This window comes from Bacillus rossius (genome assembly GCF_032445375.1).
Source record: "Bacillus rossius redtenbacheri isolate Brsri chromosome 9 unlocalized genomic scaffold, Brsri_v3 Brsri_v3_scf9_2, whole genome shotgun sequence".
NCBI lineage: Eukaryota > Metazoa > Arthropoda > Insecta > Phasmatodea > Bacillidae > Bacillus > Bacillus rossius.
Genome location: NW_026962013.1, coordinates 680534 through 692577, shown reverse-complemented (window position 1 = coordinate 692577; position 12044 = coordinate 680534). Strand labels below are relative to the sequence as shown.

The 12044-nt window shown below is 41.2% G+C and overlaps 1 protein-coding gene across 1 annotated transcript; it reads left to right on the top strand.

Annotated features, from left to right (window-relative positions):
* The first annotated feature begins 136 nt into the window (after positions 1 to 136).
* Positions 137 to 11086, top strand: LOC134542768 (small ribosomal subunit protein RACK1-like). Its single transcript, XM_063387277.1, has 7 exons — positions 137 to 375; positions 2554 to 2762; positions 5434 to 5544; positions 5972 to 6067; positions 6943 to 7053; positions 7760 to 7900; positions 9439 to 11086. The coding sequence occupies exons 1-7, from the start codon at positions 267 to 269 to the stop codon at positions 9619 to 9621; spliced, it is 960 nt and encodes a 319-aa protein (XP_063243347.1). The 5' UTR covers positions 137 to 266; the 3' UTR covers positions 9622 to 11086.
* Positions 11087 to 12044: the final 958 nt, after the last annotated feature.

Below are 12044 nucleotides of genomic sequence, written 5' to 3'. Positions count from 1 at the left end.
CTTTTAATTAAACTAAATAAAAATAGTTTACTAAATTTTACAATTATAATGATTTCGAGACAAATCCCGTTTTAAAAAAAATGTAGTTACTTTAATTTTTAGCAAACAAAATATTTCCCTACATCTTTCGCGCTGCAAGGTTGACTGGCGCCACCATGCGGTATAAAATCTGTCATTAAATCGTCTGCAGAGGGGGAATTCGAAAGTAAGTGTGGAAGGTGTGGCATGTGTATTCCGCATGTGCGTTTTATCAAACTATTCTTGAAATGACCGAATCTCTGCAGTTGCGGGGCACACTCAGAGGTCATAATGGATGGGTTACACAAGTTGCTACTAACCCCAATTTTCCGGACATGGTTGTCTCGTCATCTCGAGGTAAACTGTCAAGATCTTGGAATACCCAAGTGTGTCTAATCAGTTCTTAACTGTAAATGTGAATGTATTGAGTCTTAAATATGTTTTATGTCACTAAAATGCAACATATCTAGTGTTTGATCTTGTACCATATTGTATATTAGTAATCATTTTTTATTATTTCAACTAATAATTTGTTTTGATGTATGTAAGAGAATATCAGTAAATGTTGAAGAAAAGTAGTGACTCCTAGGAGATAGGTGAATAATAAATTAAAGTAAAAAGTTGTTTAGGTTGATTGGATTGTTTGATACACTTGTGATCAGGTGTCAACCCGGAGGCAAGGAGTACCCCCCTCACTACTCATGCAATTTCTGAAGCCACTTCCTCAATACGTATTCCTCTTCTCAATCCAGTATCTTTCCCTCAATACCATTCCTCTCCCACCTTGTCTTCACCAGGAGTACTCTTCCTTTTTCTGTTCTTCTCCACTCTCAATCTTCCACCCACGATCCCTCGCCCCTCTATACACTCCTCTGTTCAACCTGTCTCCCAGCATCCCCCAGCCCCCTTGTCCCTTGTCATCTTAAAAAACTTCACCAATGTCTCTACTTTTCTCCAGTGTGGTGTGTCCGATGGCCTGTGTGTCTCACCCTTCGCCCCTTCACCCCTCCTCCACATACCCATCACCCATCTAGCTGCTCTACGTTGCACTCTTTCCAGTTCCTTAATTTCTATCCCCAGGCATGAGTCCCAAATTGCCGCTGCATATTCAAGCATTAGCCTCACCAACATTGAATACACCTTCTCCTTTACTCTCCGTCCTGTCTCCTTCAGTGCTCTGGCAAAATGCCCCAGCCCCCTCCTCACCTTTATTACCCGCTGCACCAGCTTTCCCCAACCTAGGTCTCTCATAGGGTTACTCCCAGGTACTTGTATTCCCCTACCTCCAGAATCTCTTGCCCCTTCCAACTATATATTTGCTTAGCAACCTTTCTTTTCTTTGTGAATCTGACCACCTTGTTGTTCTTTATCCCCATTCCATTTGCCCTCAACCAAACTTACAGCTTCTTAGTCTTCCTGCATGTGTCGCTTCCCCCACAGTTTCGCAGATCACGCAGTCATCAGCAAAGTCTGCACCAACATGGTTCACCATGGTTAGGAACAGCAGGAGCCCCATAACGCTCGCCTGCAGTACGCCTGATGTCACGTCACCCTCTTCTCACCATTCCATTCCCACCTTCACCGCTGTCCAATTCACCACCCTTCTGTCCTTTATCAACCTTCTCCATCACTTTCTTGTGTGGCACTCTAACGAACGCCTTCTCAAGATCAATAAAGACTGCGTCCGCCTGTTTGCCCTTGTCCACTGCCTCCACCAGCCGCCTGCTTGCTGGTCCTCATCTCTCCCATGGTACAGCGGTCACCCCCTGTAACAATTCTTTTCCTGGCACAAAACTCTCCACCATCTGCCTCAGTATGTTTCTGAAGACCTCCATTTTTCCCCTAACCCCTCAATCGTTACCCACCTGTGATACACTGCCAGATATGTTCCGACCTTGCGGCTGGCATTTCTCAACGTTCCCCTCGCAATATAGGGTAGTGTGGGAGTATCGTACCAGTTCTATTTTAAGACATTCCAGAGCTTTTATAATACAGACCTGCTAGGGATCGCTCCCTGTTGTTGATCGGGAGGGTATTAGGGCTTCGGCACTGACCAGCGGCTGGGGCCACCAACCCAGCATAGTCACCGCCTCAGCCCCTCTACCGCACTCAGCTGACCAGACAGTTGGCTGTGTCCTGAGCCCTGAGACTTTATCAGCACTGCTGGCGCCTTCCCCGATCTCCCACATCACGCTGGGACCCCTCAAGACACCCAGTGAACCCGTGGTCCAGTGGAGGCCTATCCAACCTCTGTTAGCTGTCCAGGCTAGTTGTGGTACTCTGCCAGTGAGAATGGCTCTGCCTCCACCCCTGCCCCTTTCACCACTTTCTCTCGCCTTTCCACTCCATCCTGCCATCAGTTAGGTGCATGTTTAGTGAAACACAAAATCTTTGTTTAAATATTATAGTTAAAAAAAAATTGTTTCATTTTCTCACCTAATGCTGTTTGTTTTAGTTCAGTTGTTGTTTGCCATTTTTCCATGGAGCCTCTTGTTTGAACAACTAGTGCATGTAGTCGTGCACATTTCGTTCCAGATCGCTCGTTGATATTGTGGAAGCTGACCAGGAGCGAGGGTGGCTTCGGAGTGCCGCAGAAGCGGCTGACAGGTCACAACCATTTTGTGAGTGATGTGGTGATCTCATCCGATGGCCATTTTGCTCTTTCTGGCTCCTGGGACAGAAGTCTCCGGCTGTGGGATCTGACCAAGGGAAGCAGCACGAGGCAGTTTGTGGACCACACCAAGGTACTCTCGGCAGGGCCGACAAGAAGTGGCGGTAAATATGTATTGTACGGATTAGCGCCAAAAAAAATCGTACAAATATGAAATAACTTTCATTATATGCTATCTTACGTCCTCTTTTCAGAACCGCCTGCGGAGATAAAAAATTCCAATTACTTTAGGAGATATTGACTTTTTTAATCTTCATTTTTTGGCGATTTTTTTAAAAAAATTTTTAAAAATCCGAAAATACCTTTATTCTGTGCTCTTAAACTTCCTCTTTTCATTAAACCCGGCTGAGATAAGAAATTCCAAATACTTTTGGAGATATCGAATACTTTTCAATGCCCGGAACATTATAATCAATCTTTAAATGTATGATAAACATTATAAAATGTGGTATCATAAAACATATTAAATCAGGTAGGATTATGGTATACAATGCAATACCATGGAAAACATATCTTCAGTATCATTTTTACGTTTAATAGGTAGGGTTGTAGTATAGAAAACGATACTATCCCCTATTACCAATAGGAATGGATCACAAGAAAATGAAAATGTTAGCACGAGTGATGAAACAAGTTTTTGGGCACAAGATTTTTATTAACAAAATTAAATAACAATGTTTTGTCATACTTTATAACTCTTTCCGGGGTAAAGACAATCTTTCCGCAACCCACAAGCCATGTTTTCAACACAGTGACTGTCTGACAAACCAACTCTGTGAACATAGCATTAATCTAGGGCCTTAATACGAGCGAACACAACACCCTTGCACATACTTGGTGGGACTCCAAACTAGCTGTGTTTCACAAGGCAGCAAGGCACACCATCAAAACTAAACAATATGTATAATACTATTACCTTAGTATATCACAAAAATATTTAAAACCTCTCTTTTTTTTCAGTCAATATCCTGCTTAGCATTCATTGTTCATGCAAACATTAAAAATTATAAAAAAAAATTGCAGTTCATCTTTTATTCAATGAAATGTTTCAATAAATAAATTTCACACTGTAACTAGCAACTGCTGTGTAAGCCATTATGAATTTTGCCACTCCCTATCACCAACTCCCTATCGTAAAAACACATGAATGATTTTTAAATGCATACAATATCAGTATAACAGTTTATTCTATTAATGTTCCAATTGAAACTTACCACTTTTTATAACACAAATTAACTAAAAAAAATTGTAAAAGTTCAGTTTAATGTAACCAAGTTGATCCCATTATCCTGAAGGCATGATCCGTGGTTATTGATGCTTGCTGGATTAATTAATTTATATATTTATTGTAACATGCCTGGTTACCGTTAAAAAGACCTATTTGTTAGGCACAACTTAGGTAAACACATGTATCAGCAAAGCAATAACCAGGACAAATGACAAACAAATAACAGCACAAACAGAGATCAAATACTTCAATGATGAAATTACTATTAAAAATAAAAATTATACCAGTATCATATTAATACCAAAATACCAACACGTCAAAAGATGCCGTACATAATAAGAACTTGTCACACAACAATGAATTATAAGAGTAAGTTACGAAAGAGACATTTGCCACAAACCTGACATAATTTGCAGTATTGACAGTTGATTGCAATTGTACGTAGTGACAGTAGGCACGTGGCATTGCAGTTGTGCGTAGTGACAGTAGGCACGTGGCATTGCGGTTGTGCGTAGTGACAGTAGGCACGTGGCATTGCAATTGTGCGTAGTGACAGTAGGCACGTGGCATTGCGGTTGTGCGTAGTGACAGTAGGCATGTGGCACTGCAGTTGTGCGTAGTGACAGTAGGCATGTGGCACTGCAGTTGTGCGTAGTGACAGTAGGCACGTGGCATTGCGGTTGTGCGTAGTGACAGTAGGCATGTGGCACTGCAGTTGTGCGTAGTGACAGTAGGCATGTGGCATTGCAGTTGTGCGTAGTGACAGTAGGCACGTGGTATTGCGGTTGTGCGTAGTGACAGTAGGCATGTGGCACTGCAGTTGTGCGTAGTGACAGTAGGCATGTGGCATTGCGGTTGTGCGTAGTGACAGTAGACATGTGGCATTGCAGTTGTGCGTAGTGACAGTAGGCATGTGGCACTGCAGTTGTGCGTAGTGACAGTAGGCATGTGGCATTGCGGTTGTGCGTAGTGACAGTAGACACGTGGCATTGCAGTTGTGCGTAGTGACAGTAGGCACGTGGCATTGCAGTTGTGCGTAGTGACAGTAGGCACGTGGCATTGCAGTTGTGCGTAGTGACAGTAGGCACGTGGCATTGCGGTTGTGCGTAGTGACAGTAGGCACGTGGCATTGCGGTTGTGCGTAGTGACAGTAGGCATGTGGCACTGCAGTTGTGCGTAGTGACAGTAGGCACGTGGCATTGCAGTTGTGCGTAGTGACAGTAGGCATGTGGGACTGCAGTTGTGCGTAGTGACAGTAGGCACGTGGTATTGCGGTTGTGCGTAGTGACAGGCACGTGGCATTGCGGTTGTGCATAGTGACAGTAGGCACGTGGCATTGAAGTTGTGCGTAGTGACAGTAGGCACGTGGCACTGCAGTTGTGCGTAGTGACAGTAGACACGTGGCATTGCGGTTGTGCGTAGTGACAGTAGGCACGTGGCATTGCAGTTGTGCGTAGTGACAGTAGGCACTTGGCATTGCAGTTGTGCGTAGTGACAGTAGGCACGTGTGTGGCAGGACGTGCTGAGCGTGGCGTTCTCGGCGGACAACCGTCAGATTGTCTCGGGGAGCCGTGACAAGACCATCAAGCTGTGGAACACGCTGGCGCAATGCAAGTTCACCATGCAGGTGAGAACCTTCGCCTTCTCCCTCCACGCCATCAAACACAGTAGTCTCAATCAACCAAGCCATTACCAGCGGGACCTATAAAATGATCTAACTGTTGTCCAAAGCCTAAAGATAGTTAACCTTAAAGCTGCCAGCTACTAATTGGGCAAATCATGGAGCGACTTAAAAGTATGTGCACCGAAGGAAAGCCAAGAAACATGATATGACTCGGCTAACTGAAAACCAAGACAATTGTCTTATTGCATTGGTGTTCCCAGGGTTGCCGCGGTCTCGTTGACTTGGTTGTTAGAGACGACTGCGGGAACTGTGGGCGGATGAGGGGCGAGGGGGAGAGATGAGGAAACAGCAGTGTTCAGAAACTAGAGGGTCCAGTTGACCTCGGCAGCGTCGGCCCGAGCTGAGCCGTGTGTTGTGCCGTGTGCCGCAGGACGACGGCCACACGGACTGGGTGTCGTGCGTGCGCTTCTCCCCCAACTTCCAGAACCCCATAGTGGTGTCGTGCGGCTGGGACAAGAGAGTGAAGGTGAGCAGCACGACTCTCTCTGTAGTGTCGAGCTACAACTGACCTGCCTACCGTTCTGTGTGTTCAATACATTAAAAAAAGAAAATAATTTAGGTTCTCAACAAAATTAACTTCAAAAATATTTGTAGACTATTTCTGGTTCAGAGTGTTTTTTTTTTTTTTTAACTTTTTTTTTTAAAATATTTAATTTAACAATATTTAAAATTATAACGTGAACTCATCAAAAAAAATTATTTATTGAATCTACTATACTATTTTCTTTCCTATGACTATTCAAGTTTTATGAAGTTTTATATCAAATTTCAATTCATTTTGAACAGTGGAAAGAATTTTAGTGTTAAGTAAGTCATATCAATAAAATTTAATGTATAAAACTAGAAAAATGAATGTTAAACAATGTAATTACTTTATTATAAAACTAAGGTAAAAGGTTTGTTATTCCAAAGAGCTTGCATATTGAAAATGATAATGTATATAAATAAGATTTAAATCAGTTGTCTTATTTGAAATATAAAATGTACATATGGCTAACTTACAATTTTTTTTATTTTTATGATTTTTTTCTTTTCTGTGATCATTAACAAAATTTAAAAAATTAAAATTCTTTTTTCCACTTTTTTGTTTTTTGCTAAAATGTTTCATACTTCCTTGAAATTTATTAAAACGTGATAAAGTTGTTGTCACGTCTTCATAGTTTGTCAGTGAGATTTTTTATTTGGAAGTTTCTAAGACAGACATTCTTCTTGTATGTTCACATTCAAGCAATGATAGTTGTTGCAGGAAAATGTGTCGAACTGGCTTGTGGCTTCACGTAGGTTTTGGCTGGCACTGTTACTGTGGGCAGAGAGCGAGATGGTTGGTCGGCGTGTGTGCAGGTGTGGAGTCTGACCAACTGCAAGGTGAAGACGGACCACGCCGGCCACACGGGCTACCTCAACTCAGTCACCATCGCACCCGACGGCTCCCTGTGTGCTTCCGGCGGCAAGGTAGCGGTCATCCACGCCTCACCGTCAGTCACATGTGCATTTCACGTTCGAGGGGAACAACATTTGCCACACCATCACCATAAAACTTTTTTTAATCATTAAATTTTTGTTCCTAACTCTCATCCTTAAGTTTTGGTATCGCATATAATTTTGGTTATTTCATTTTCTTTTCATAGTTATCATTAGAGGGTTTTTCCTATAAAATAGCTCTTTTGCATTTCATGTTTCCTCTTAAACTTTTTCTGAAGATTTTTACACTCTTGGAAATTACGGTAGATTTATGGGCTTTCTGACAAAGAATTTACCTTGAAATAACTTAAAAGTTAACTTAAATGTCAGGTCCTGAGGACAATATTGCGTAACGATTTTAAAACTTATTTTTGTTATGGCACAAGTAGTGTTGTTTTGGTAGTGATTCTGTGCTGAGTCAATCAAAATTTATTTTCCAAAGTCTTGACAAAATTCATTGCTTATCATAGAAAATCAAATAATAAAAAATTAATTTACATTTCACTTTAAAATACAAAACCTGTGAATCCTGATTTTGAAGTAAAGCCATTCAGAAACTATACATATTTATTGTGCCAGAATATAGTATCACTACTTGTATTAAATAAAAAAGCTTTGAACTGCATGCATACAGAATGAGTGCGGGAGTGTTGTCGAGCTGTGTGGAGCAGTGAGGGAGCTGCACGGGTGTTGGCAGGACTGGACAGTGATGCTGTGGGACCTCAACGAGGAGAAGCACTTGTACACGCTGGAGCACAAGAGCATCATCAACGCCCTGTGCTTCTCCCCGAACAGGTACTGGTTGTGTGCAGCGACGGGCCCCTCCATCAAGATATGGGTGAGTGTGGTGCAGTGGCTACTGGCAAATTAGATAAGTACCGTATTTAATCGCATAATGTCCGCACATTTCTTTTTAAATACTTGAAATGGAATTTTTAAAAATCAGCATAAAGTCCGTACCAGACAAAGCAACCTTGGCCACCCCTGAAAGGCACAGTAACGGGGTGGAAATTTACCGACGCTGTCAACAATGCTTTGACCTTGAGTTGTTCATTTCTCCGGAGCGGTCGCTGAGAGGGTTTGTAGTGTGGTGAAACCGTCCGGACTCAGAAACTTGCACTCTACTGCGCAGCTGCCTGCGACGTCACGCGAGTTGCAAGGGGATGGGCTATACATAGCACAAGCCAGTACACGTCCCACGCGCAGATGCGCTGACAAAGCAGCTGCAACTCACACTACGTCACAAAGTAGGGGAGGTAGCGGAGAAGTGGTGGAAGTACATGCTTTGTTTTTGTTAAAAATTCCTACTCAGCCTTCCACGTTCTGCACTCCTTCCCCCGCTTCAGTGAAGCAGGGCAGGAGGGGATTCGCATGCACAGACGTCTGCCGGTAACTTTTTGTACACACAGTGGGCAAGGGACAGGGAGGGAGGCTCGCCGGCGCCGGCTAATGCAGACATTAGACATCTGCCCCGTGCCGTTAGTGGCCAGCTCAATGAAAGATTAAAAAAATATCTTTTCACGCAAAGCGTTTATTTTTTGTAAGCTGGCTGCGGCTTCTGAATGTAAGAGCGCACACGCGAGTGAGAGAAGAAAAAAAAAGAGTGGCATCTTCCACTAATCGCCGGCACCCAATTATCTCGACACCTGTCGCATTTCTCACGTCCGCTGCGGAGGGTCGCCAGTCACCAGCGCTCTGCGAAGTAGTGTGCCGCCGTTAATATCTTTCAACATCAGGGTACTAATAAACTAATTACGAGAGAACAATTTTTTTACTCTACACAAAAAATGCAAAATTTTGAGGAAAAATTTTTTTTTCGTACTTCACCTCATAATGTACGCACCCCATTTTTTTGTGTCAAAAATGTAGCTAAATTACTGCGGACATTATGAGAGTAAATATGGTAATACTAAAAGTGAAAGGTTGGTTAGGTTGTCAGCTACAATTTCTGTTGAAATGCTCCAATTTTGAAAGAAAAATTATAATTATATTCTTTGGTATTTAAAATGGGATCTGCAAAAAAAATTTATATTTTAATAACCAGTCCAAAGCAAATATGTAAAGTAATTGCAGTGTTTGTGAAGAAACGTCAAGAGGGTGGGTTAGAAAGAATGTACAGTGAGCAGTTATAATCTGTAGTTCAATATGATTTAGGTCTAAAAAAAATTTTTTTTTAACTTGTTTGTTTGAATTATGTGAAAATATATAATAATTTTTGTTAAACATGTATTAACATTAGTGGATTATATTCATTGGCTTGTTGTAAGGAAAGTGTAGGAACACAGTCCAGCAACATGCACTTGAGCTGTCGCTGCCAGCAGCGTGCGAGGTGGGCAGTAGACCACGTGCCGTGATGTGCCGTGCCGTGCCGTGCAGGACCTGGAGGGCAAGCTGCTGGTGGACGAGCTGTGCCCCGAGGTGGTGAGCCAGTTCTGCGCGGCCGACACGGAGCCCCCGCAGTGCCTGAGCCTGGCGTGGTCGGGCGACGGCCAGACGCTCTTCGCCGGCTACTCCGACAACCACGTGCGTGCCTGGCAGGTGGTGCCCGCCGCCTCCTAGCCCCGTGGTCACCGCCCGCCGCCAAGTGTCCTTGCCCGTCACCGCCGTGTTCTGCCGGGGCTCACCGCTCTCCGTTACCTTACAAGATTAGTTGTCGTTAGACATCGGGCAAGTTTCTCCTCAAACATGCAATGTTTATTTAAGGAAAAAATTTTCAACTTGAAAGATTATTTATTTATTTATTTTTTTTTTTTAAAGAATTTTGAACCCCAGCAGACACCCTAGTTTAGCGAAATATAAAAGACTGAATGCATTAGTTGCCGTGTGATATTTTAGTTAGCAGAAGGAAATATTGTTTTTGATTGGGAATTTTATTTTTGTTTCCCCACTGCTGAAAGAAAATGTGTTATGATATGATATAGATGAATCTCATAATTATTGTTGTTGATTTTTGTATGATTTATGAAAAATACATACGTGTTCCAGCTCTGCAGAGAAGTATAGATGCTATCTGGAAATATGTCAAATGAACGGTTTTGTTCACTAGAGATGCCTCCAAATGTTCCTACTCACCCAAACAATTGTGTCCTTTAATTTTCTCTCACTTTTAAGATTTTTTTTGCACATTGAATCATCTGTACATTTCTAGGCCAGAAACCGTCTGTGTCTTCTTCATAGATGTTTCAGCTTGTTAGTATTCAGTATTAAGACACACACTCTAAAACATTTAATTAACCTGGGACACACACCTACGCTGATAATGTAACCTGTGGTTTTTTCTAGTCATACCTGAACATCAGATTGTCATGTGATACTATTTACTCTAAGAAATAGTATAAATTCCTGTAGTGTGTATGTTCTGTTGACATTATACGTTAGACTACGACTAAAGTTCAGATAGTTGCTTGAGAGTCGCAGTGCTGCTGGCTTCAGGCGGTAGTGTTTCCCTGCAGAGTGGTGTTGTGGATGAACGGTTTTTTGTTTAAATGATTCTGTAAATGTATTATACAAAAAGGTGGAACTACGATGTTGACTCCAGTAGTAAATATTGTACAGCTTGCAGGCTTCATTTTCGTGTAGATGCAAACGGGCAGCTTGTTTTTGTAATTGTAACAAGGTAAACTTATTCAAATTTCTTCCCAGCATTACCTATAGTAATGCGACATTAAAATCCTTATAAAATGTGTTTCATATTAGTTCACATTCCGTGCAGCTTTCATGTAACCATGGAAACATCTGCCATTTAAACTAGAAGCTTCCAGGTGCTACGTGATGTCGATAGCCACTTTGTTTGGAATGTTAACAATTTCTAGTCAGTGTAATAATGTTTAGTGATATTGGTGCCATTTATGAATATGTATTGCATTAACTATGTATGTATACAACGGGTTTTTTTTTCTCAGTTGCTGTTTGAATTTAATTACTTTATATTAATTTCAGTATTAAATAATTTAAATACATAGTATTGACTGAGCTTATATCAATATGTAAATTATATTGTATGTTAAATATGATCTTGCAAAAATCGAACTTGTGTTTTATTTCCATGCTTTTCACCATCATTGACAAGATAAATTCTTGTTTTACATGAAAGCACATTAGTAGTTATGCTATTACTGAGAGTTCAAGCCTGCAAATTTTTTAATGTGTTTAAATTTGAATTTAGAAAAAAATATTTGCAAAAATAGAATTTATGTTAGCCAAGCTATTCAGCTTGTACTGTTGAATCTTGTATCACTGTTGTATTCAAACACAAATGATTACGATTTTATTTTATTTAAAAAAAAAAAGCCCTTTAGAATGGCCTCTTCCTTCAATTTGCAGTGAAAAATTTACTGGTTGTCTCTTTAAGGGCATCTGAAAAGTGGATCATCAGGTTTTGCGAGACCAAAAAAAGTTTTAAATTTTTTGGAGGCCATTCCGAGACAGACGTGGCTTGCTCCTGAGTGGGAAACCAGTTCAGCAGTGGCATGGTTTGTTTACATCAAGTTGAGAGATCTCCCCTCTCTAACAACTTGCTAAATATTTACATTTACCAATGTCCATCAGGGTCTGGTTTTCAAGGATGGTTGCCTTGAACAGTTGATCATTCTTTCCCATTACCCAGAATAGTTTCGTAAATTATCTTCACTAATCTGACATTTGCTACAGTCATATGGAACGCTGTTAATCTCAGAAAACTTTCACAAGAATTGATAGTTGCCTCAATGTTATCATTTACATAGACCTTTGCTTCCTGTAGATCGGTTTGTCACACCTACATACTTGGTGAGCATTGATGTAGGTGAGTTAATTTGTTTTCATTTATTATACTGAAGATTATGTTGCATAAATTCATCTTATTATTGTTTTATTTATAATTTGTCAATAGAAAAAAATTAGTGATGGATCAAATCCCAATTTTCTTGCATGTTAAAAGTACGATATCCTGGAGAATGGTAGCAGGAAGTACATGAAGGAAAAAGTTAACTGAGGTTATCAGT